The 26,793-nt window shown below is 42.7% G+C and overlaps 2 protein-coding genes across 2 annotated transcripts; one reads left to right on the top strand and one right to left on the bottom strand.

The window, feature by feature from the left end:
• Nucleotides 1-1,767: 1,767 nt before the first annotated feature.
• On the top strand, nucleotides 1,768-3,201 carry LOC147614654 (small ribosomal subunit protein eS21). The gene is made up of 3 exons (XM_086779924.1): nucleotides 1,768-1,948; nucleotides 2,778-2,910; nucleotides 3,012-3,201. The coding sequence occupies exons 1-3, from the start codon at nucleotides 1,899-1,901 to the stop codon at nucleotides 3,072-3,074; spliced, it is 246 nt and encodes an 81-aa protein (XP_086636050.1). The 5' UTR covers nucleotides 1,768-1,898; the 3' UTR covers nucleotides 3,075-3,201.
• A 12,258-nt stretch (nucleotides 3,202-15,459) lies between these two features.
• On the bottom strand, nucleotides 15,460-26,530 carry LOC147614653 (putative 1-deoxy-D-xylulose-5-phosphate synthase, chloroplastic). The gene is made up of 10 exons (XM_086779923.1): nucleotides 26,111-26,530; nucleotides 25,546-25,659; nucleotides 25,290-25,454; nucleotides 24,496-24,646; nucleotides 23,993-24,264; nucleotides 23,524-23,797; nucleotides 17,488-17,795; nucleotides 17,017-17,298; nucleotides 16,582-16,866; nucleotides 15,460-16,346 (listed from the first exon to the last, which is right to left on the bottom strand). The coding sequence occupies exons 1-10, from the start codon at nucleotides 26,264-26,266 to the stop codon at nucleotides 16,197-16,199; spliced, it is 2,157 nt and encodes a 718-aa protein (XP_086636049.1). The 5' UTR covers nucleotides 26,267-26,530; the 3' UTR covers nucleotides 15,460-16,196.
• Nucleotides 26,531-26,793: the final 263 nt, after the last annotated feature.

The raw sequence follows: 26,793 nt of genomic DNA, 5'->3' as shown, positions 1-26,793 counted from the left end.
TCAAAACATTATTATTTTTTGCAACCATCAAATTTTGTGGCCTTATATTTGCTTGAAATTTCCCTAGCCCTTCGATGCATTTCATCGAGCTTTCTAAGATTGTATTTATAGTTGCTATGTAACTTTCTTCTCTTGCATGGGTGGTTGTTTGCAAGTGCTTACACACCATTATATTGCGACACCAATATGGGTTGTAAGTGCTTTTTTACCAACCATTATATTGCAGCTCCAATATGGTAGATCGCAATGCCTCTAGAGTGATGAAGTTTTTCTCTCATATGGTTCACACCATTATATTGGGACACCATATGGTAGATTAGAATGCCTCTAGAGTGATGAACCATATATGTAACTCCAATAATGCCATATTGCAACAATGATATGGTAGATCATAATGCCTCTAGAGTGATGAAGTTATGATGATCTACCATTTACAACAATAATATGGTAGATCAGAGTGCCTCTAGAGTGATGAAGGTATTCTCTCATATGGGCTAGCATCTATTGCTTTGCCAATAAAGCTACAAGCTGCCTTCCCCACCTTTTCAATGCCCTTTATTTGCATTTTCCCGTTTCTTCTTCTGATCTTGCCCATTTGATATAATCCTTGCCATTGGTGTACACCTTTAGTGCACACTTGCATATAATCCTTGCCATTGGTGTACACCTTTAGTGCACACCCGCATATAATCCTTGCCATTGGTGTACACCTTTTGCAAATGATCCTTACTCTTGTGTTAATTAGCATCTGTTGCTTTGCCCATAGAGCTACATGTTGCTTTCCCCACCTTTTTACTGGCCTTCATTTGCATTTTCCCATTTCTTCCTCTGCTCCTACAAATTGCCTTGGAGTTTTTGTCTTTGCTTGTTGGCGTTGGTTTGTTGATGCCAACCAATGCATCTTTAGCTTTGTTAAGGTTTATTAAGGGAGTCTTGTAGTTTGTGTCTACTTGTCGGCATTGATGCGGGATAGTTTGTTGATGCCAAAAACCAATGCATCTTTAGCTTTGTTGAGGTCTATTAAAGGAGTCTTGTAGTGGGTCGAAGTGGGCCAGGACTAAGAAAAGCAACAATAGGGAACGAGCAAAGGTTTGTTATCCAAGGTCTTAGGTTTTGACTTAAAATTTATAGGTTTTCCCTTGACTTGGGTGCTTCTTAGCATATGATTCTTTTTAATCTTGTTTATTTTTCCTTTGCAAGTGGGCACAAACACTTTCTATGACGCATGGTATGTGCATGTGCTACATGTCATGTGTTTGCCAGGTCCATGCTTCCCCTCTACTTCCATATGAATATGCTTGTATTTGTGTTTGTGAATGTGTGTGCCTATGCATATTTGATGTGTGAACATCTTTATGGTTAGTCCCTCTAAAGAAGAGGTTCATCAGATTGGGTCCTTGATTGAACTCCATGATGAAATTGCCTGCCCATACAAGGCCATGTAAGGAATGGACTTAGAAACAACAGTTTATAGGTAAAGGATGATCAACGAAACCTAGAGCCCCTTCTAAACTTGAGGCCAACCTGGGACCGTCTCACGGTTGTGGGCGACGGGGATTTTGAGCTTGATGGTGATGGGTAGGGGACAACAAACAACCATATCAGACTCGAAGCTGGTGGCACAAATGTTCTTTCCTACTCGAAGAAAGGATTGTGATGACAGTTTGGCAAGAACATTTGTGTAACTGGCCTTGAAGGTGTATTTGGGAGTAGTAGTAAACAGTCGAGTGTGAAAAGACCAAGAAGGCCAAAGTGTGAATAGGACTACGGTGTGAACTCCATGTTCTAGGGTTTTGGATAAATTCTATGAATCTCCAACACTCTAGTCTCCATTTCTACGGTTTTGCCTGGGCCTCTTCACCTTGCGCTTGCGGCAGGCTTCTCGAGGACAGTTCAAGATGCAGAACGAGGAGGGCGAGAACGTTGATCTCTACATTCCCAGGAAATGGTAGGCTTCCTTCCTGCTTTTCTCTGCTTCTGGGGTTTTGTCCTTCCAGAATTCTGCTTTTAGGGTTTTTTTTCAATGGCCGAAGGAGGGCTTTGGCGGTTCCGCTTCCGTTCCGATTTTCAGTTCATGCAGGGTGGTTGGAACGCTTTGGTGTGTTGTTAGTCTCTGCTGAACGAGGCGTGAGGCGGTTCTGCCCCCGTACCGTTTTTCAGTTCATGCAGGGTGATTTTAGGGTTCCTCGCTTAGGGATTGCTTTTAGAGAAATTAAGGATTTTGATGAGGCGGTGCTGTTTCAAACATTTAAAGATATGCAGGCACAGCTCGAGCGCTCGACGCGTGCCTTGTTTGACCATTTGGCCTGTAGCCAGTTGAGGGTTGTGGCGTTTTACCTGTAACTGCGGGGTCATTTCTTGGATTTAAGGGTACCTTGATATGTGAATACAGGTTATGTGACTAGAGAGTACCTGCACTTTGGCATGGGAGCACAGGATTGTAGGGTTATCTGGTATGTGCATATAGGCTGCGAAGGTTCTTACATGTTTGCATATAGGATAGCTGGGTTCCCTTGATGAGGAGTGATCTACATCAAGTTTTTCTATGGGTTTCTATGTGCATATAGGTTTCTGTGGTTCTTACATGTGTGCATGTAGGATATCTGGGTTTCCTTCTCAGGAGTGAACTACATCCAGTTTTTCTAAGCGATATGCATAGCTGTATGGGTTAAGACATGGGAATGCCCACATAGTGTATAGATACATAGTTGCCACATGTTCATGCCTAATTGTAAGCTGGATCTACTTGTAATAACTGATTATTTTTGTCGCTCCAGCTCCTCAACAAATCGGTTGATAACTGCCAAGGATCATGCGTCAGTGCAGCTTAATGTTGGCCATTTGGATGAGAATGGTCTGTACACTGGGCAGTTTACTACATTTGCCTTGTCTGGATTTGTCAGAGCTCAGGTCAGTGAACTACAATTCAGTCCTGGTTGTTTTGGCTAATTGTACTGCTTTCTCTCAGTTTTGGATTTTGAAGTTCCTTGTGTGTCGATATTTACCTGCAGGGTGATGCTGACAGTGCCCTAGATCGTCTGTGGCAGAAACAGAAAGCAAAGCTTGGGCAGTGAGTGACCTTAGCTGTTGAGGATGTGTTTCTTCCATTATGGAAGAGGTCGGTTAGATATTGACTTGGCTTGCAAACTTTGAAAGATGTCATTTTGAAAGATTATTTGATAATGTGACGATGTTCACAGAGCCCCTTTTTTGTTCGGTTCATCAAGTGGCTTTACCTGTATTAATTGTTTTTGAATATGCTAATCTAATTACTGCATTTAGAGCTGTGAGTTATGTGGTATTTATGCATGTAGATTCTGTCTATTTTGATAGTAGGTTGGGCCTTGTTCTGGTATATAGCTGGCATTAATATCTTCGTTTGTTTCGTATTAAGTTAAAGATTCTCTTGCTGGCTATTCACGTTCCATGCATTCCTATTCTTTTTTTTTTGATGATGTGTGCACATTGTTATTTGAACCTCTGGGTTGAGGCACTTAAATAACCGCTTCCTGCTAATTGTCCTGAAGCTTCGAAGAAACTTGCCCCTTTGCCCAAGGTTGGTTTTATGTAGACTCCTTTTTTAAGGTAAAGGGACATGTATAATAATCATGATGAGATTTTGTGGAGAGCCAACTCTTGGCGTATCTCGAACTACACCCTTAAGTGGCAGTTGAATGGGGAGTATCGTGAATGTGAGAGGGTCACCACAAACTGGCTTACGAAAAATGGTGATAATGAAATGCTGTCATCTGATTTCAGTTAGGCCTTAACTACACCCTTAAGTGGCAGTTGAATGGGGAGTCTCGTGAATGTGATACCACAAACTGGCGTACGAAAAATGGTGATAATGAAATGCTGCATCTGATTTTAGTTAGGCCTTAACTGGTGCAAGGTCTATGAAGGTGTATACCTACTTCAGGTATGGGTTGTTCCCATCTTCAATGGTCTTTATATTCTTTGTGCTGGGCTTCACCTTGGATGAGTGTGTAATGTGGTAGAGGCTTGCCTTCAAACAGTTTTGGCTTCAGATGCTCGTTGGTATGAAACAGCTAGCTAGACAAATGCATCTGAAGTCTGCCAGAAAGTTACAATGGATAAAGTGGATAGTGAATGCAAGTAGAGTTCATGTTATGAATGTTGTGTATTTTGTTCGCATTGCGTGAATCTTACACCACAAGAGCTATGAGAAGCACCCAAATGCATTCATGTTCTTTGTCTTACATGAAATGGTTTTTTCCCAACTTAATTAGCCTAAGGGTAGGAGAAGTTATGATATTTTAGACCTTCAAAAAGTGAATTTCACCTCAACTGGGTGTAGAAGGCAAATTTGAAGAAGCATTTGCCCTTTTAACTGCTTCATCCCTTCCACTTCAGTCTTTCTATCCCCAATGCTGCATTTGCTGTGCAACTCCTACCAAAACGTTGTGAAGTATCCACACATTGGTCAATGTAAAGCAGATTGTGCTACTTATAAAGTCTAAGGGTTGGCTTCTAGCTTGCGTGAATCTACTTCCTGAGAGGTGGACAGAGTGGGCGCATATGTAATTCCTAGAACAACTCTAGGTAAAGAGATGGGTCAGTTCGAATATCTGACTGTTATGCTGACTTGCTTTTCATGCCATCGTAGCTCCCACTTCTGCAGCAATGGAGAATACTATGCCATCACAGCTTCCACTTTGGAAAGCCTTATGCTATCATAGCTTCAACTCTGAGCCATGTTAGTAGCAATAATCGGCTGTGTTGCCTAGATGAGAGCGGAATCGTAACCAACCATAGTAAAGTGTGAAAGTATATTCACAACTCCCTCTTTGTTGATAAGTGGACATTTTTATATCTTTGAAAAGAGAAGGCCAAGAGGAGAGGAGGAGGAGGAGACAAGGAGTGAGGTATACTTGATCGATATTAATTCACCTCACCACCTTCTCCACACCATGTGTCAAGACCAAGGGAGCCCCACACGCCTTATTGAGGTGATTTGATGTGATGCGTTGCCTGTGTGAGCACCGTGTGCCTTGGATAGAAATCCCAGCCAAAACCCCGCTTCATGTGCAAGAGGGGTTTTCCTTGTAACCTTGGCGCGCCCAAGCATCATGACCCCTCAAGTCACATCGTTTCACCTACATGCCCAGACGGCCAAGAACCCAATCGCCTCTCTACCTAGACTATGGTCTTCTGATTTAACTCATGGGCTCACACACCCTTTGGGGTGAAGGTCTCCCTAGACCTCCAAGCCAACATGCCATCACGATCCATTGAGCTGGTCACAAGATGAGACGTTCCATTGCTTGTCTAGGTGCAAGGTGGGACTAGGGAAGTCGTCACGACCTTGTTACATATGAGCGTCCTCATCACACTCCCCCCCTCGATTCTAGACCTCCTCTTCTTTGGTTGAACATAGGGATGAAGGGAGTTGTAGGCATTTACAATCTCTTCATACCTTTACAATGTGATTGCTTTTTGCCATGTATTTTCACATGAGTTCCTTTCCATTTGTACAAGTAGACCCAATTTAGGACTTGTTGGTTCCACCAAGCCTTAGCCTTCAAAATTTCTTCCAGCTCAAACCCACTCCCTTTGTCCACCACTAGGGTTGGACCTCTATCCACCACTACCCTTTGTGGATCATCATCTTTCAATGTGGAGAATAGCATTGAAATATGGAAGACCGGATGGACCCGAATGTGTCTAACCTATAGGCAAATCACTCATCTTTTCTACTATCTTAAATTGGCCGTCATATCTTCATGCTAAAGTGGCCAGTTATCTTGGAGGGAAGGTTGAACTATCTTGGATCCATCTTCAAATAAACCATTTCCCCTACTGAATAGATAGCATGTCACCGTTTCCTATTGGAATACTTCATATGTGTCTTGGGACTTCCAAATATTCTTCCTTGTTGCCTCTAGTCTTTCCTTCCATGTCTCCAAGAAAACACCTCCCGTCGGTGCCACTAAGGCCACCGCTTGCAAGGCAAGTTCCCCTAGGAAGAAGGGTTGATACCCATAGCTCAACTTAAAAGGTCGTGGAGCTACGAATACTTGGCAATGCCCAAATATTTAGACCAATCCTTTTGGTCCAATTGCACAAAGTGCCTTAGATAGTCTTCCAAGATTTTATTTACATGCTTGGTTTGCCCATCTCAGGATGATAAGATGAACTAAACCGAAGTGTTAGTACTTGTCAGAGCAAACAATGTCGACTAAAAATTGCATGTAAATTATGATTTCCCTAGGCAAACCATGGTATTTAAAGACATGTTTAAAGAAGTATCTCGCGGTATCTTCCCCCTCACATGGAGATGCTATTGCTATGAAGTGTGCATACTTAGCCTATCTGCCACAACAAAAATTCAAGAGTAACCCTCCATAACGTGTGTGAATGAGGCAATCCTCTTTTTTTGAACTCAATGACACTCACATATCCAATCACCTTACCAACGAGCTCCTCCTTCACGATATTTTTCATCATATTTGAATGTTTTTGGTGAAATACTCTAGTAGTCGAATCAAGCCGGTCACATGCACTTTGCCCGAGGAGTAAAGCATCTAATACCTCTGGCCACTTTGGGTTACAAGTGAAAGTAACGAATAAATCGGGCTTACCCTTTGAACGAACAATTGCCATGGCATCCTAATAAAGCTGATACATTTGTTGTGGCGGCCCACCAATAAAACTGGAAGGTAGCATTATTCTTCTTCCCACCACTGTCCTTCCTCCAATACCACTTCTACTTCCTTCTACATAAAGCATGTCTGCTAAACCACTATAAACCTTTGAACGCAAACTTTTTTGATTATGGTGTAGCCAAGATAACCGTGACTCTTCAACACTGCAATAGGCATCAACCATAAACAACCTTCCACCATGTAGCAAGCATGCATTTGTATCTGGACGAATTTGTAATCAGTAAGCATGGTATTGTCGTTGAGTCACACTCTAACCATTTCTCAATGCACTCACTAGTACATCAGCATAAGGGATTTTCAAGTGCCATCCGTCCTCCCCTCATGGAAATAACATAACATACAAAAGAGGCATGTAGTACCTCATGGAAATAACATAACATACAAAAGAGGCATGTAGTACCTATGCATGTTAGAGATGTGTTTGGATGTTCCTTCTCGAGTTACAAGCTCCAAGGTCTTCTTTTGACCTGGATGGCCTACCCACAACATATCATGATGCTAAAAAAGGAGTTGCCTACATAGCCCAGCTGTCGCCATCGGCACTACAACCGCCCTTGCTTATAATAAATCAGTCCATCCTGGACTGCAATGTGCTTCTTGTTTTCAGTCCAAGCCAGATAAGATTGAGCCAATTCATCCTCCATGTAACTGCTTCGGATTGACTCAATCAACTCATACAAGTTCAAGACCTATGTGGCTGCCAAATGAGTCCTACATAAGGCATCGGCTACAACGTTGTCTTTGCCTGGCTTGTACCTCAACTTGAAGTCAAAACTTGCAAGAAAGTCTTTCCATCTAGCTTGCTTTGGTGTAAGCTTGGGTTGAGATATAATATAGTTTGTGGTTATGTTATTAGTATGTGCAATGAAATGTTTCCCCATCAAATAATGTTTCCATACTTTTAAACAATGAGCCACAATGGTCATCTCCTTTTTATGTGTGGGATAACAAGTTTCCTGATCCAAGAGCTTGCAGCTCTCATTAGCCACATGGTGTCCATTTTGCATCAGTATTACACCTACAACGTGATCCAAAGCATCTATGAACACATCAATGGCTCATCATGGTTAGGTAATGCTATAACAGGATGAGAGCTAAGGATTTCCTCTACCTTCTCGAATGCAGCTTGGCATTGAGGTATCTAGTTCCATTTATGGGATTTCCTTTGTGAGGTTAGTGAGTTGTGTCGTGAGACCCACATACTCATCCACAAAGATTCCATAGAACTATGCTCGTCCATGGAAGAACTGCACATCATGAACTGTTAATGGGGTTGGCATGGCCTTCACCTTGTTCTCACGACGACATGAGCTTTCCATTGCTTACTTTGAAACCCAAGAAGTACACAACTTGCATTGCAAATCCTTTCTTTCATGTACAACTTGTTGTCTCATATCATGTCGAGTACCTTTGTGAGATGCTTTACATGCTCATCACAATGCCGATTGAAAATCAATATGCTACCAAGATAAACCACAACAACAACAACAAAATCATCCAAATATTTCTAAAATATGTTATTCATGAAAGTAGAGAAGGTTGCCAGTTGAAGTCCAAGTTGTAGCTAGTTGATATTGTGTTAATTCTTTCTATCTTTAGTGGTGCATATGTCCTATCAACCACCTTTTTGTTGTAATAATTCTTTCTATTTGTTATGATCCTTAGTGCTAGGCTTCATTATGTGGCTAAGTCTGCCCCGAAGCTCTGACAGAAACTCAGTACTCAGACCTTTGTATGAATGTATGCTCTTGTGTGTGTGCGTGTGTGTGTGTGTGTGTGGGTGTGTGTGTGTGTGTGTGTGTGTGTGTGTGTGTGTGTGTGTGTGGGGTGTGTGTGTGTGTGTGTGTGTGTGTGTGTGTGTGTGGAAGCATATATTGATACCAAGTTCTACACCCACTATTGGGTACTGATTACGTCAGTGGGGATGTCGTAGTATCTAGTCCATACTATGCGTGATGGAGTTGATGGTTTATTGTCTTGTGGATGACTACCATAAGGTTATAAATTGCACTTTATTATAGGTGAATTTGGGCATGTTCCTGGATTCATCTAGGTATATAAGTATGCCGGTGTGTTGGTTAAGTTGAACGACATTACCAACCATTCATACAACCATACCATGTTCATTATGCAGTTTTCTCCACATCTTGATCTGCTATGCAAATTTGGTAGTAACCTGAACGTAAGTCAACCTTAGTAAACCACTTTGTTTTACCTAGTTGATCAAACAACTCCCTTAGGTTGGGCAATGGATACCGGTTCTTGATCGTGATTTTGTTCAATGCACAATAGTCTATACACATGCGCATGGATCCATCCTTTTTCTTTGCAAACAAGACCAGAGCACCATAAGGTGAATGTGAGGGTCTAATAAACCCAACATCTACCAACTCATCAAGTTGTCTCTTGAGCTCAAGTGTTTTATCACAGTTCAGCCTGTAAGGTGCCTTGGAGGGTGGCTCACTACCCGGAATGACCTCAATGTGGTTGTCTACCCAATGTCATCGTGGAAGATCCTTATTTAGGAGCTCTTTTGGCATGACATCCTTTTACTGTTCTAGCAGTTTTTTGATTTCAGGCCTCATGTCCATTTGAGGTAGGCTCTTGAGCTTTACCTCAAGCAATGTTGCCAAGTAGATCGATTCACACGCTTGGGTTGCATAGCCGAAAGCACTCGAGGAATGGGATTTCCGGGCCGCTGGGCAACCTTTGCCACGTGTAGCTTCTCATCCCCAAGTATCATAAGCTGCTCAAAATATGAGGAGATCATCACCTTGTTAGGTCTCAGCCAGACTTGCCCCAAGCCTACATCATCGTCATCCATCTCAATAAGATTGAATGTTATCTTTAAGGGCACATCCCCAACCCAAATGGCTACACCTTGTGCCACCTGTGAGGAATTCACAGCCTTGAAAAAGTTCCCATGGTCTTCTTACACCTTGATCCCCCCAACTCTTTTGGTTTCCTTGGGGTCATGAAATTATGTGTAGGATCACTGCCTACCATAGCACCCATCTACCATTGATAATGGCCATCACATAGAGAAGGCAAAAGGATTTCTGTTGGGTTCCCTCTTTAATGGTACTCTTTTGGTTTCCTTGGGGTCATGAAATTATGTGTAGGATCACTGCCTACCATAGCACCCATCTACCATTGATAATGGCCATCACATAGAGAAGGCAAAAGGATTTCTGTTGGGTTTCCTCTTTAATGGTACTCAAAAGCTATTCATAGTCCCCATGCCTTGGACACTAGTGTCGAAAGACCTAGATTGCTGTATAGCCTACACGCTCTATTTCATAGGCAAATCCCCAGCATAGTGATTCCTATTGCAAATAAAGCAGTCAATGTTATGAGTCTTCGCCCCACTAGAAGCGGAGCTTGAGGTTCCTTTGCTTCCACTTGAGGTTGTGGACTTTTCTCTAGAACCTCCACCTTTCTTAGGCGCACTACCACTTTACGAGGTGGTAGCCTTATGCACATAGGTGTCTCCTCCACCACGGAAGGTAGTCTTCTTACCCTTAAAATTGGTCTTGCATTGCTTTCTATTCATAGAACAACTAGAGTTTTCCTTTGCAGAACCAAAAGAGCGTTTACTTAATTTGGCCAACGTCGAGGAGGCACCTTGCCATCCATGTTTTTGCCAATTGCTCAAGCAGTTTGCTGCTTCATACGCATGGGTAAGAGTCACAACATTTTGACACCGGGGCTTATCATGAGCCTAGCCTTTGAGGTGGTTCATGAACCCGAAGAATTGATCCTCAGTTGACATGTTCTTGATTTCCAGCATAAGGGCGGAGCGCGCCTTGATGTAGTCATGCACTGTTCCTACGTGTTTCAGATTATCAAGGGATTGGCGTGCATTCCATTCGGCATTCAAGGGGAGAAACTGTTTTTGAATGGCATTTTTTATTTTGTCCACATATCAAAAATGTGTTGCGTCCTTCCACAATGTCGTCCAAGTAGTTCCTCCACCATAGTTTTGCATCTGTGGTGAGGAACGTGGATGCATGGAACACTTTATCTGTATATGTGATTAGTTTGACACTTTTGAAAAACTATTCAGGATCATATATGAAGTTCTTGAGTACCTTACTCTTCCTTGAGGTGTCATATGACTCGGGCTCCTTGGGCTTGATCCGACATTGTTGGGACCCTACCGCTACTCTGAGCCGTTTGCAAGGCCACTTCTGGTTGACTAATCTTTATCTTAGAGTTTGAGAGTTGCCATTCCAAGGCAACCATGTCAACCATCATGTTACCTTGAGCACCATCTAGCCAGTAGAGTTTCGACCGTGCTGTTTGTAGGAAGTCATAGGTTGCTAGCACTCTCCAACATTGTGAATCATCTCTCTAGATCAGTCACTTGCTTCCTAGTTGTTGGACGGTTGGTATTGTTTTCTCAATTAGTTTCACCTTCATCTTGCAAGTCATCTAGCAGAGCCTCACCTTCATCATAGAAGGCATCATTCTCAACTTTCAGCTTCTCGACGATCCATTGCTGTGGAAAGTCCTTGTCTTTTACGATCGTTCGTGGCTCTGATACCACTATCATAAGTCGTTTTTCTTTTTGCAAATTTTCTCGTTTCGCTACACAAAGAACGGATCCCAACCACAATCAAACTGACAATTGGTTCGTCTCGCAAAGGCACAAGGAACCACGTTATTCATTTAGACAATCCAACATGCGAGTCTCTTATTTATGATATTGGGACACACAAGTATGCTCATGTCTTTACTCACTCACTTTTAGCATAAGAGATATAGCATCACGCACTCAAGATACACACAAGATATGTATCCTTTTACTTAGGATACACTAGAGTATTGAAGATATGGCTACAAACAGATAAGCACGAGACTCATACACATAGGATATCTTTATATTGTGAGCCCCATGCTACTCAATTTATGTGAGGAGTCCTGTGAGCACGATCACGTTGGGCTCAACTCTCGTCAACTGCCTTCGTCTCCCTCTGTCTCGTCTGCTGGTCATCAACCATGAGGCGCCCTTGTAACCTGGGCGCCCCAAGCCCCTCATATCTCATCGTTTCACGTACATGCCCACGTCTCCTCTAGGCTTCACACTCGGACGGCCAAGAACCCCACCGCCCCTCTATCTAGACTATGGTCTTGTGATTTAGCTCATGGGCTCACACACCCTTTGGGTGAAGGTTTCCCTAGACGTCCAAGCCAACACACCATCTCGGTCCATCGAGCCGGTGAGACGTGCCATGCATGGTGGGACTTGGGAAGATGTCATCACACGACCTTGTTAGATGAGCGTTCTCATCACAAGGGGGATTGGGGTTAGCTCTAGTTGACATGACTAATTCTTAACCTGCGCGTTGCTACGGCATGTAAAAGACATTAAGAAGCAAAATGCATAAATGGAGCCGGAATACAAAAGGCCAAGTGAAAGGATTTTTTCCTCTTATTTTTTAGAAATCCAAGATTTCTCTTTTCTCTCCTCTCCTTGTGCCTTGGTCGTCCATGGTTAATATGTAACGGATAGATAATGTTGGGTGCTCAAGTCTTGGTGTAATAAGCTGCCTAGACATTTGTTCAATGGATAATTGAAGTGGGTTTGCATAAACATGCGTGATAACTCACGACATTGACACTTGTATGACCTACACTTGCGTTGACCAAAGGACTTACAACTTGCTGGGTAAGCAATGGACTTACAATGTTGGATTCTTGTGGTGAAGCTTCGTGTTAGGACTTCAGAGGGTCTTCTACTTGGATCAAAGCCTGTTGCCTTAAGACTTGTCTCCATGGATAGTAAGATGTCACCTTTTTTTGTCGTTGATGTTCATCTATTTACAATGGGTGTCGTCCAAATTGGTGGTTAATGAAGCTGCCTTAAAGCACTTAAAATCTAGACATCCCCACATCACTTGTGTTAGGCTATATTTATTTGCCTATTACATATTTGATCCCACCTCTCCTCCTCCCAAACAAACAAGGACTGAGTAGTACATCCTTTGGGAGTCTGTTCCTCCATATAATCTTTCTCTATCAACTACTCTTTCAAATACCATCTTCTATTTGCCTATTACAAACTTAAATGACATTCACACGATTAGTTATAGGTGAACGAGAACTAGCAATAAATACCACACCTATTAGAACTACTAATTTGTTGTGATTGCAATGGAAGACAAAACTTAGCACACAAAAAAAAGCCTAACTTGAATTTCCCATGTTTCTAATCAATGGCAGGTTGGTACTATGGCAAAACCACCTCTTATCTTAATCAAGTCGCACCTATTAAGGGCGTGCCTATGAAATCCGTGGCTCTGGAAGAAGGGGAGCCAAGGTTAAGTGGTTGTCTCTTGCAACACCAATGTTTACTATGTCCAAATGTGTGGCAAACATAGCATTGATTTTCACATTGTTGGCCTCCTCTATCACACCTTAGAAGCTTCCTTCGCCTTGGATTTGGCCTTAGAAGGCCTGGGTATTTGAAGTCAAAAGCTTCCTTTATAGAGAATATGGGCTTAGAAGATCCTTGAGGTTGAGCCATATGGCCCCTAGATTGGGTGGGTTGGGTTCGACACCTTGACTTGGGTTGTCTTAGGCTTTCTGTAATTGTATTTTCATTTCTATGTTTTGGGCTAGTTCACTAGAATTGGCCAATGTTTGAGAAGAAAGACTATGGATATCTCATTGAATCAAGTTTCCAACCTATATAAAGTGCAATGCTTTCCCTTCAAGCTCACGCTCTGGATTAGGGACGATTGTTGCCATGGTCATCAAAGATCGTGACTCAACTTGCGACACCTAGTTCTACCAAAGTTGTGCAGGGTGTTCACTCCAATTGGCCAAGCGACTAACTTGTGGGGTTCATCTTGTGTGTGAAATTCCCGTGTGCCACTAGGAATGGAATAAGACCTTATGAAAAATAAAATAAAAAATCTTAAGTTGTCTTGCACCTCTACATGCTAACAACCATGCAAAGGCGTTTGATAAAAAGGGCAAGATATTAGAATGGTTACACTCTACATAGCATTGAAGAGAAGGTTTGAATGTTAGCTAGGGATGTTCCAACAAAGTCTTTTAAAAAAAAGGAAGAGTTCTAGAAGAAGAGTAGGTTTGAAAGCTAGCTAGGATGCTCCAACAAAGTCTAATTCTTTTAAAAAAAGGAAGAGTTCTAGAAGAAGAGTAGGTTTGAAAGTCAGCTAGGGATGCTCCAACAAAGTCTAATTCTTTTAAAAAAGGAAGAAACCAATGACTATGTCTAGTAGAGTTTAGAATTCAGATCTTGAAGCCTTGACACAACATACTCAAATTAGAAGACAAGACTCAAGCCCTTATCAAGCATGTGGTGATCCCACAAACTATCTAACCAAAAGTAGATAATGTCTTGGTGTCTCTATTGCCAAAAATATCACAATAGCATGCATGCCATCTTCATTGATCATTATTGCTAAAGTGGCTCTCCATAAAAATTTCAAGGGGAAATCATGATGTCAATGAATGTTGATAAATTTTGACTCAAAGCACTCAACCACCTATTACCCAAGTGCTACCTCATATGCTCAATCACTAAGCTCAAGTACTAATGGGTTGACAAGGCTTGTATATAATGTGAGCTACTATGCATGTACATCCTCTAGCTCTACTAACACATAATGATGAAGCTTCTATAAGGCCAAATTGATCAACTCCAAAAAAAAAGAGGATATAAAATGACGCACCATGGGAATAATTATCAAAATGCCAAGAGAGGTACCTACACATTGTGATGCAACATTAAATAGGGATTCTTGAGATGTTTAAAATGCTTTGAATGTGATGAACCACCTTGTATTATAGAGTGCTTAGATAAATTGCTAAATTATCCATCATGCAAGGGCAACTAATTGAACACCTTCTTAAAGACAAGCCTTGATAGCAACCTCATACATCACCACACCAACGTTGACTAGTCAACTATTCAATTTATATCCTGATCAACATTCTTGGGATTAAGGCAAAGGATGAGAAGTTCAACCCACACCAAACCATTATGTGGTACCATGATATCACATAAGTTTTTCAAGGTCATTGATGTCATTGCAAGACAACAATCAAAACCTTCAAAAAAAGGAAAGGAGAATCAAAAGACATGGATGATAGACCATGGGGGATGAAAACCAAGACATCGACTGGTTGCATTTGAAGCCTGCCTTTTTACACTAGCAGAAAACCTGACTTGAAAATCATAGCATTCCACCCCATACCTTTCTTGATTAAGGGGAGTGATCTCATGTAGACACTTTATAATGCTTGGTTTCAATATAAACAGCTAAGTAACTCACTTCAGAGAGATGCCATTATTCTGTTTGGTAGCAGTTTTTTCCTCCTTCAAGGATATCCATATTCCATATCAATTCAAACAACAATATCACATAATAGGATGACAGTGCTTTCTAGATTTCCATCCTTTTTTCCTTAATTTGGAAAAGCCATGTATCTTCACATGAGATCAAAGTCTTTTAGAAAGCTAAAGAAAGTTTGTTGGGAAACTCCACGAGTCTTGAAAACAAACTAGGTGACGAGAGGAAATTACTCCAAATAAACTAGGTGACAAGTGTAATTTACTCCTTACTCCAAAGTTGTCACACTTAAAGAGTGGAAAAGTCTATATTTTCCTTTCCTATTGTTTACTAAAATGTAATCTTGTTTGGGTAAAACAAAAAACTGAAAAGAATATTTAAAATATAGTCTCTGAAGATATCATTAAACATTGTCTGCTAAGGCAAAGACCAAATATCATATTGGCAACTTAGAAAAAAGTACTCAAAACTCAATAAGTTCAAAATTAAATTGTCTCATTTCATCCATCCTGATATGTTTTATAGGAAAGTAGATTTGACCATGTATAGCAATTGAATGCACACCTGTTGTCTTGCACTCTTTGCAATAGGCCTTCAAGCTTAGTGAGCCATGGAAGACTTTATGAGACCACATGGCAATGTTACAACAGGAGAACACTTCAGAAACACATTGTTTGACTGCAGCGCGAATCTAAAGCAACTTCTCTAGCACATGCTCCTTTACACACAAGTACATTAAACACCGATGACAATACACAAACGCCCATTGTTGTAGCCTTCAAATGTGTAGTGGCTGTGATACACAGTGAGATAACCAAATGCAGCAAGATTTGCCCCCTCAAAAACCTTTGAAAGAGACAAACCTAGCAATATAAGGTTTCTCCTGGAAAAAATCCTCGAACTTGTCAACTTACCTCAAGCAGGAGCCTTCACCAAGACAAATAATGTGGGTGTGATCTTACATTGCAGAATTTCCACCTTTGGGAAGAAGGCAGGTGAATCAAGTTGGCAAATGCTGAGTACGTGGGTCAAGTTCGACAAATTTTAAAATGCCCCATCATCAAAGAAAGAGCAAGCCCCTCTCAAGAAGCTGCAACCCTTGTCTCCCTTGAACTACAACATAGATGACACATGGTACAACTAAAATACACAGCAGCTATGGCATGAAGTCACAAGGCGGGAAACCTCAGGACATGATCTCCAGTGCATCTCGTGTTCTTCCAAGAATTTTGAGTACTGAAGCTGCAATGTGAGATGCTGTAAGCCCAGCTTGTGCTATCTGATCTGCCGGAGCTCCATGTTCGATGTACAAGTCAGGAAGGACAATGGGCCTCCACTGCAATGTCAAACACAGACAGGTATCAGAATCACAAAAAACCATGCAAAATATCCCAAAACTGCAATGGTGAGTTAAGGGTGGCTTCAGAGGGGAGCAGCACATCTACGCCTGCCAGACAGTCCAATGAACTGCCCTCTTCGAGACAGCACTCCCTTCGTAAGATTTGGGGATTTTTCATGGGGAAAGGAAGCAATGCACCATCTGAAGCCACCTACTTTAAAGACTTTTATACCTTCAATTTTCCATCCAAAAGCCCGTCAAGGGACATGAATTGGGCTACATGTGATCCAAATCCGCCCACTGAGCCTTCTTCTGCTGTGAAGATGATCTCGTGGTGTTTGGCTAACTGTCGAATCAGATCTCGATCGAGTGGCTTGCAGAATCGTGCATCTGCCACCGTCACAGACAGCCCGTGGCTTTCCAAAAGACCTCGAGCTGCAAGAAGATTTTGTACAATGGTTCCATAGCCAAGGAGGGCAACCTGTGTCCCCTCTGCCAATATCCTTCCCTTCCCAATCTGCAGCGAAGGTAAAACCTGAGCAGTGCATCCCAAAAGAAACCCCCTGTTCTCTATATCAAGCTAGGGCAATTCAGAAGGATACATGAAGTGCAGTCAACACCCTTTGACTTCTAGTTGCAACATTGACCTCTTTAGAAACACACATACCTCTAATGGGATTCCTTTGTTTCTTAAGGGGAGTTCAACACCAATGCCATTGCCTCGAGGATAGCGGAAACAGCTGGGACGGTCGTCAATAGCAGCAGCTGTTGCCACCATGTGGAAAAGCTCCGCCTCATCAGATGGTGCCATGACAACCATATTAGGAAGGCAAGCCATGTATGTGACATCAAATGCCCCACAGTGTGTTGGGCCATCTGCTCCTACGAGTCCTGCCCTGTCCATGGCAAATCTAACTGGCAATTTTTGCAGATCCACATCGTGAACCACCTGCAGCATGTCAAAAAACCAAGACCAAGCCCACTAAATCATATTAAGTACATCTAGAGAACGGTAGCTACTTCTACCTCATCATTTAACATGTCTAATGACTAACATTATGATACGTGTTTGTACAGTATGGGGGGTTTATTCCATCTTGACACATAAAAAGTTTGACTGCACCAGATGATGGTTAACCTGGTCATAGGCCCTTTGAAGAAAAGAAGAATAGATAGCACAGAAGGGCTTTAATCCTTCACAAGCTAGACCAGCAGCAAAGGTGACACCGTGTTGCTCTGCAATCCCAACATCAAAACATCTGTTTGGAAACCGTTTAAGGAACATGTTAAGGCCTGTGCCTCCACCCATAGCAGCATGAATAGCAACAATCTTGGAGTCCGCTTCAGCCTCCGCAATCAGGGCCTCTGCAAAGTATGTTGTGTATGCCTGCGTGAGGCTCTTTCCTTTGAACTGCTTCCCCGTAGGTGGGTCGAACTTAACCACTCCTGCAACCTCCAAGGCATACATGTAAGATATTAAAACTGATCCTTTTGTAACATGCAACTGTGTGATCGTGTAACGCACAACAAGACCTTCTTTATACCTTAATGTTAGTGAGCATGAAGCAATCCACTTTTATCTCTTTTCACAGGAGAGAGACCTGAAGTCTCCAGCACACATACTTTTACATTTCTACTGCTGAATTCTATGAAGAATGAGATGGTTTATGCAATGGCTGAGGGGCTGTTTATATATGACTGCTGCTGGTTAGTGCGTAGAAGCTGCTGTCAGCCTGTTCCAATATGCCCATGACTGATGAAACAAGCATTTAAATGCTATTTGTACCATCATCGCTTCACACGCGTGGGTCGGGCTGCTGAACTGATGCTGGCCGACTGTTCTGATGCTGCCAACTGTTTCTTTGAGCCTTGATAAAGCTGCTGACTGGGTCTGTATGCCCTATCTAGTGTGGCCTATGGTGGCCCACAAGGCAAGGTTCATAGGCTGGCCCCAAGGGCTGGCCTAGAGCCTTAATCATGCTCCTAAATGCTAGGGTAACCTATATGCTTGACTGTTCTTCAAGTGGCTTAAGTGACAAGACTCTAACTGTTAACACCCTAAGGCTTGAAAGGACCTACGGAGCTCGTGCTTGCCGTGTCCTCGGACAAGGGCTCACAATGGGGTCATGGCGTACAACAAATAAAAAGATACTACTTCTGTACAAGTATGGCACTGATGATGGGCCAATGTGTCACACTGCACCTCAGCGCATGGAATGCATTCCCTCCTGCTTAGCTTGGCGGTAGTTGCATGGCCTCCAAGTAGTCCGCCAATAACTATGGGTACGCTTGAAGAATTCCTCGTCGAGCCAAACGGCTTTGTGAGTGCCTCGGTCTCTGAACTTGGTGTAGAACAATCTGAGTCTTTGATTGGAACCATGCTTCCACTTATGGAAGAGAATCAACAAGGCTCAATAATTTCTGGCTTGTTAACCACCTCAGGGCTGCTCATCTGGAACCGCTTGTAAGGCTTGTCCAACGCAAGGCTTTAACCATGAGTTGCGGAAGACATCATGCATAGTCCAACTGTCTAGCAACTTCAACTTCACGAAGATAGCACTGAGCTTCTTTACAACAGGAAACGGGCCAAAGCTTCGGAAAGAGAGCTTGGGACAACGCTTACCCACTTGCTTTAACTGTTACTTCATGATTTGGAGAAATACCCAATCTCCTTTCTCGTAGTTGGCGTCTTATCTAGACTTGTTGGCTTGCTTGGTGTATGCTTCCTATGCTTTGGTTAGGTGCTCCTTCATGGACTCAATGATTTTTGAGAATGTTTATGTCGTTCTCCAACGATGTCAACACCATCCTCATAAGAAGAGCTGTGACCAAATGCTGCCTCATACGGAGTCCTACCAATGCTGGATGAATGCTCTAGAATATACTAAATTCTGGGCATTGGGAACTTATTTTTGATGGTGAGCTTGTTGAGTGCCCTGTAGTCCACACATAAACCTGCGGTCTTATCTTTCTTTTGCATGATGCAACGAACAACGAGGATGATGGGTGGATATATCCAGCCCGGATAGGAAGAGATGTCATGTGTATCTGTTAATCCCAATGCTCATGGACATGCTTATCCTCATCAGTAGATATATGGGTAAGATAAGAGGTAGAATATGGTCCGATTTGAGCGGTCTTGGCAGCCCAAACAATGCTCAAAAGTGCCCAGGACATAGCCCAATGGTGAACACAAAATATGACTTTTTGGACAAAGTTTTGTGGACTAAAACGGCAAAACGAACTCAATTACCAATTTCAATCTTTTCTCTATAAGTAGGATCATTAGGCATTCATTAGAATCATCATTCAAAGATCAAGAGGATCCATTTGTCAGAGTCTACAAGGCAGCAAGGACAATGGTGGATCATCAGGAGCTTCTCTTGTCCAATTGCAAGTAGAGGACTGCAGGGATCTTTGGTATGCATCATGAAGTTGTGAAGCAGCAAGATCATATGCACAAAGCTGTGAATCAGCAAGATCATTGTATATATAGCATGTTTTGGCATTATACAATAGATTACGTCTATCTCTCCTTCTCTTTTGTATCTTTCCTAAACATAGGATTAGCGTTAATCTTCTTTGCTTAGCGTTAATCAAAGACACTTCCGCAATACATGTCACTCGGCAGGACACCTTCACAACTGTTGATGGTTTACTTGAGCGCGTCATAATTCGTGGGGATAAGAGCATGATTTCACATGTTGAGGCCCAACGAGCTACCAAAAAGGAGTTGAGTGTGTGTTGATTTATGTCTGCGTTCAATAATTTGTTGTTCAACCAGCAACACCCTTAGAAAAAAAGTTGGTAGGTCTCCTTTCAAAGTTCCAAGACATCATGTTGAGGGATGATCTCCCATCCAAGCCAAAACTCCCACCCATTTGTCATGAGGAATCATCGCATTGAGTTGGTCCCCGAGGCAGAGCCACCCAATAAGTTCTCTTGTCGTCTATTTAGGACATTGGAGGGCGAACAAGAACAATACTTATCTTAGAGCACTGGGATAATCCAAACTCCCCAAGCTCTCTGACTTGGTCTCCAAGTTCTCTGGCTCAGTCTCTGGATCTTCTGAATCACATGTAGTCTCTTTCTCTTCACAGGATTCGAAGAGATTTTCTCGAAGCTCCTCAGAATCTGTTGAGCCGACCTCATCCTTCTCCAAATAGGATTTGGAGAGATCCGCCTGCTCGATCTGCGCTTCTAATTTTGGTTTGGCTTTTGGCTCTGGCATGTGCATCCCAGGAAATGGCACCTCCTTGAAAGAAAATACATCCTTCTGTGATCACGTTCCTTGAGAACAACTGTCTTGGAAGCTCTCTCTTCCTTGGGTCAACACTCTCGGTCTTGGGCTGCTTCACAATCCTAGGTGATCCTACCTTGATCGCTTTGAAGAGCTTATAATACTCTTTTTGAATATGTGCTTGCTGTGCTTCTAATGGAAGCCGTCGTGTCGAATCTTCTCTAGCAAAGTCTCTCTTCCTTCCTGATGTCTTTCCTTCATGTCTTCAAGGCTTTCCATCGTGGATAGAAGTGAGAGTGTCCAAAATAAGCCTTTTCCTACCTAGGTTAGACCTAGGCCAAGTCTTTTGCAGATCCTACCCTACATGCAACCTATGCTTTATGGTCTAGCCATCCAGACCCCAAAACCTTAAGGTGATGAAGGATCTCCAGTCAATCCATTTTTTGTGGAAATCTCCTACTACTATGCTTGGAACCACTTTTCTCAACACCTCCCCTTGGTGCCAACTTGTCCACTATTTCTTAGCTCAGAGGTTAAACGTGTCCATGTTTTCGTGGCTCAGAGGCTCAAGTTGGATTCTCTCGTGGCTCAGAGGATTATACTTCAACCCATGGCTCCAATACCAAATGTTGGAATTTGGAGAGATTATTTAGAAGAGCTTAACAAGGCATTGGCCAATGGAAAATATGCAACAAATTGATGTATAAATTGCATGACTGCAAAATGATCACACTTAACGTTATACTTACTGAAGTTCAATTGAGCTCGTATGACGGCGATGGATAGGGTGGTTGAGGAACTAGGACCAGGTGCCAATTTGGGATGCGTTGCCATCAAACTAGCCTGTAGGGTTGCTAGCAACTAATGATGCTAGAGTTGTATGGCTTCCCGATTGAGCTTATGTTGATACTCCAACGCCATGCATTTTGCCTGGTGTCGGTCTTCGGCCTCCCTGCGTTTGGCTTCCTCTGTCTATCGTAGCTCTCATCTTCTTTGTTGCTCCATGAGAAGAAGCATGCGTTGAAAATTTTGGGGACCCTACTCTATAGGTTGCTCTTTATTTATTTTTTGCTTCTTTTGTCTGTTGTAGTTGTAGCTTGAGTAGCCTGCTCTACTCCATCAGCTCATACACTATTGCTTTGCAAAAACGTCTCTTCTCTTCTTGTGTTTTCGTGGACACTTTCTTCTACAATGGTGTCTTCGTGGACACCTTTTTCTACGGTGATGCCTTCTTTGAAGTTTCTTTCTTCTCCTCTTCACATGGTGAATGGCTGGGAGGTTTGTTTTACCATTCATGAAATGCTCTCAAGCTGGGTCACAACTAGAAGCTCTGATACCAATGTAACATGCAACTGGTATGATTGTGTAACACACAGCAAGACCACCTTTATACCTTCATGTTAGTGAGCATGAAGCAATCCCTTTTATCTTTATTCATGTGACATAGAGCAGAAGATACAGAGAATGCAAAGACGACACTAGATTGGGTCCAATCTACCCACTTAAGGAAGGACCCCCTCCCGCAAGCATGAGTATTTGCTTGGAGAACTTTTGTTACAATGCATAAAACTTACTGTAGATGATCGACGGAGCATTGCCAAACGCAAGGACGATGTAGACCAAACGTCTATTGAACCATCAAACGGGTTGAAGCCAACTGTGAAGCCACTTCGGAGAGCCTTACGCACACCCAGATCTGCTGAGGGAGATGCACTACTGAAGGTTGAATGCTGAAAATAGCTTAGGGCTGCCTTCGGACTTCAGCACAAGAGTGCTTGGCTAAGATTTTTGTGCACAAAACCAATGTCTGAAGCACACATACTCCTGCACTTTTCTACTGCTGAATTCTATGAAGAATGAGATGATTTATGCAATGGATGAGGGGCTGCTTATATATGAGTTCATGATGCTGGTCCATGCATAGAAGCTACTGTCGGCCTGTTCCAATAAGCCATGACTGATGAAATAAGCATTTAAAAGCTATTTGTCCCATCATCACTTTCACACGTGTGGGTCGGGCTGCTGAACTGATGCTGTCAACTGGTTGTCTGAGCCTTGATAAGGCTACCGACAGGGTTCCCCTTGTATACCCTCTCTAGTGTGGCCTATGGTGGCCCACAATGAAAGGTTCATAGGCTGGCCCCAAGGGCTGGCCTAGAGCCTTAATCATGCTCTTAAACGCTACTTATGCTAGGGTAACCTATATGCTTGACTATTCTCCAAGTAGGTTAAGTGCAAGACTCTGACACCTAAGGCTTGGAAGGACCTATGTGGCTCGTGCCTGACATGTCCCTGGACTCGGGCTCACAATGGGGTCACGGCGTACGACAAATACTCCTAAAAAAGGTACTATTTCTGTACAAGTATGGCACGGACGATGAGCCAGAGTGTCACACTGCACCTCAATGCATGGGTACATGTGACGCCTCTTCTATGTAATAAATCCTAGATACATCTTATAGAGTCTCAAATACACATAATATGCATGACTACCATGATGCGAAGCATAACTAGGTGGCTACCCATGATGAAGTCTTGAACGCATCAACTACCATGATGTGGCATAAAACTAGGTGGCTAGCTATGATAAAGACTCTTAAAGTATTAAATGCACATGGAATACATTCACTACCATGAACTAGGTGGCTATTCATAAATGCACATTGCAATGCATCAACTATCATGATGTGAAGCATAAAACTAGGTAGCCAAACATTATGTAGTGTCAACTGCACATAGCAATGCATTGACTGCCATGATGTGAAGCACAAAACTAGGTGGCTGGCCATGATACATGGTCTCAAAAGCACTTAGCAACGCATAGACTACCATGATGTGGTATTAAGGTAGGTGTCTAACCATGATGTAGAATCACAAATGCAAAATAGAATGCATCGACTACCATGATGTGAAGCATAAAACTGAGTGGCTAACCATGATATTTGTCAGCGGCTCTCTCCGCATATGGGTAGCCACGGCCTTTCTCTGTCACCACATGAATCAAGACTGGACCCGATGTATGTGTGGCTTTGACTTCTTTCAAAATTGTGACAAGATCATCAATGTTATGCCCATCAACTGGGCCAATGTAATAGAGCCCAAGTTCTTCAAAAAACGTTGACCCGGAACCACTGATCATCCCACGCGCATACTCATCTACTTTGGCAGCTAGTGAATGCATTGACCCACCAATTTGCTTTGTGACACCCTACAAAGAGTCGAGAGGAGTTAGTCTCAGACCCACACACCCATTCAGCTTTTACCACCCCCCCCCTTCCCTCCAAAAATAAAAAGAACAAAGGAGGCCACACCCTTGACATGTGACCCAATGGGACATGAGATCAACCAGGTGGACTTGAGATTAACCAAGAGTTAAGCAAGAAAAGAGAGCAAATAACCCTACCTTGGCAACCTCTCGAAGTTCCCGGAGCGGTTTGCTCGACTGTAACCTGCTCAAAGCACTGCTCAAGGCACCTACAGGTGGTGCAGGGCCATCGAGTGTTGCAGTGGGCAAAGAGACCTGCTTGTTGTCGTTCAATATCACAATCATATTAGAATCTAAGTAGCCTGCATTGTTCATGGCTTCATATGCTTGGCCGGCAGTCATTGCTCCATCCCCAATAATGGAAACCACATGGTTTCTCTTCCCTTTGAGATCTCTACCAACAGCCATACCTGCAGGAAAGATGAAGTTGGAAATTTTCCACAAATGGCACACTTCAAAAGCTCCCCATAAAGATTGCCTTACAACACAAGGTTGAGACTAAAAACTCCTCATGAGATGGAAAGTCGTCCTTGCTGCGACAGTCTCCCAACTACAAATGGGGAGGATTGTTGCCATGATAATGAAGATGCCTATGGCCATATTTAAGACAAAAAGCACTCATGTACAGGTCAATGGCTCACCTAAGCCAGCAGAGATGCTAGTTGAGCTGTGGCCAGCACCAAAGGCATCATGATCACTTTCTGCCCGCTTAGTGAATCCCGACAGGCCATTAGTCTGTCGAAGAGTGTGCATTCTCGACCTCCTTCCTGTCAAAATCTTGTGCGGGTAGGCCTGCACAAAATAATCCAACAAAGACATGATTATCGCATGTGCCAAAGGAGTCCATATAATGTGCCAAAAGCATCAATGAAACAAGGACTCAAGGTCCCAAACTTAACATCTCGTGAAGGTGGTCTTTCAGATGCTATCGAGCCAGATAACTTAAGATACCAGCTAGATTGCCAAGCACATCAACAAAAATAGTTGGGCATCAAGGTGCTGTCACCACACATAGTGGGTACATTCGTCACTTGTCCCAAGCGAAGCGGTGAGGTCACCCATGGAAACAGGACTTCTAGCATCACGTCAGGACCATGTGGGCTGGGATGCCAAGCAAATCTATGGAAATAGGAGTTCAAGGTCCTTTTATGTTGGAGCTATCATCAGAAAATTCTGCAATGTGTGCTATCATGTTCAGGGGACGTGCTGACATCCATCACTATACCAATGCTTGATGTCGATATGGTGTTTGACTGAAAGAAGACTTCAGGGCTATATCATCATATGTGATAACTATTCCCATCCTTCACAACAATTTCTAGTCACATGTGATAACTATGCCCAAATTCCCCACAATCTCAAGGCGCTATTCATCACAATTGATGTGGGCAAACTACGAGCATGTGCCAAGCACGTCGACAACTAAAAGACATACCTGGTGCCCCACATCCCATAGAAATTTATCTTCTGGAGTGTCAAAAACATAGTGGAGAGCCACTGTGAGCTCTACAACTCCCAAGCTGGATCCAAGGTGACCTCCTGTTTTAGAGACTGAGAAGATAATATCAGACCGCAACTCGTCCGCAAGCTGCTTCAATTCCTGCAAACATATTAGAACTGGTGTAAATAGAATGTGGCCCAAACTGTGATGAAAAGCTAGGAAAAAATGCCCCCTCAAAAAAACCACACACCCTGATGCTCAAGTTCTTCATATGCAAGGGGTAGTTGATAGTGTCCAGAAGAGGAGTGGGAGGCTTGTCTGCATAGTACTCTTCTTTCTCTGTTAGAGCTGCTACAGCTATGCCCTGATGGAACATCAAACTAAGGTTTATTCAATTATATACTCGTTGAGAAAAAAGTGCATTCAACATTAAACTAAGGTTTAAATTCAGCATTTCATCATATAAAGATAAGGTAACCAAAATCATTAATTCGATATATATATACATCAATGGAAAGTTCAGTTTATACTCATATAGCTTCAAATCGTTGATTTAATATTAACCCAATTCAGCGTTAGATTAAGTACCCACAACCCACACATAAAGCTTCAAATCATTGATTTAATATTAACCCAATTTAGCATTAGATTAAGCACCCACAACCCACACAGATCCATTATTACATCAACAATTCATTGAGAACCCACAACCAAGAAGTATGCCATTCACACAGACGACCCAAAAGGGAAATTCTTTATGAGGGACGCCATTGAGAGATTTTAAGTAGACATGAAATATAGGGTTAGTAATTGACCGGAGTATTCCCCCTTTTGGAAAGCTGAGTGCGTTGTCTCGGTAGCTGTGCTCCGAAGAGCTGAGAGGACGCCATGGACACACAGGTAGAGCCGCCCAACAGTGGCTGAAGGCAAGGCTGTGTTAAAGCAATAGCAGGGCAGAGGGAAGCCGCCATTTCTGACAAGAAGATGAAGCTGCAGGTTTGCAGATAGAGAGAGGGGGGGGGGGGGGGGGGGGGGGAGAGATGAAGAGAAGGAGAGTCAAGAGAGGAGATGTGTTCGATGAAACCAATGCTATGATGTGCCCTTCCTCCAATCAAATTTTACTTTTTATCCCACATGCACCATTCTCGGCCCACTTCATGCTAGTTTACTCCTTAGCCTTATCCTCCCTTCCTTTCATCATTGCAAAAAAGAAGAAAAGAGAAAAGATCTCTCAAATCCTTATGCTCTTTGCATAATATATATTCTTGTTTTTACCCACATTGCTTTTTATTTATTTAATCCTAAAATTTGCAAAAGTTGAGACATTTCATTTCTCTCTTTTTTTAAATCCTAAAATTCGCAAAAGTTGAGACATTTCTTTTGTTCCGGCTCCAAGATTGATAAAAGTACCATATAGCTCATCGCGTGTTAGTGCAGCGGTTAGAATGGAGTTCAAGAATCCCCCGGTTGTTGTAGGTTCGAATCTCCCCCCTGCAAG

Source organism: Cibotium barometz, chromosome 41, assembly GCF_041138505.1.
Source record: "Cibotium barometz isolate CiBa-2024 chromosome 41, ASM4113850v1, whole genome shotgun sequence".
In the NCBI taxonomy this organism is placed as follows: Eukaryota; Viridiplantae; Streptophyta; class Polypodiopsida; order Cyatheales; family Cibotiaceae; genus Cibotium; species Cibotium barometz.
This window is presented reverse-complemented; position numbering and strand designations above follow the sequence as displayed.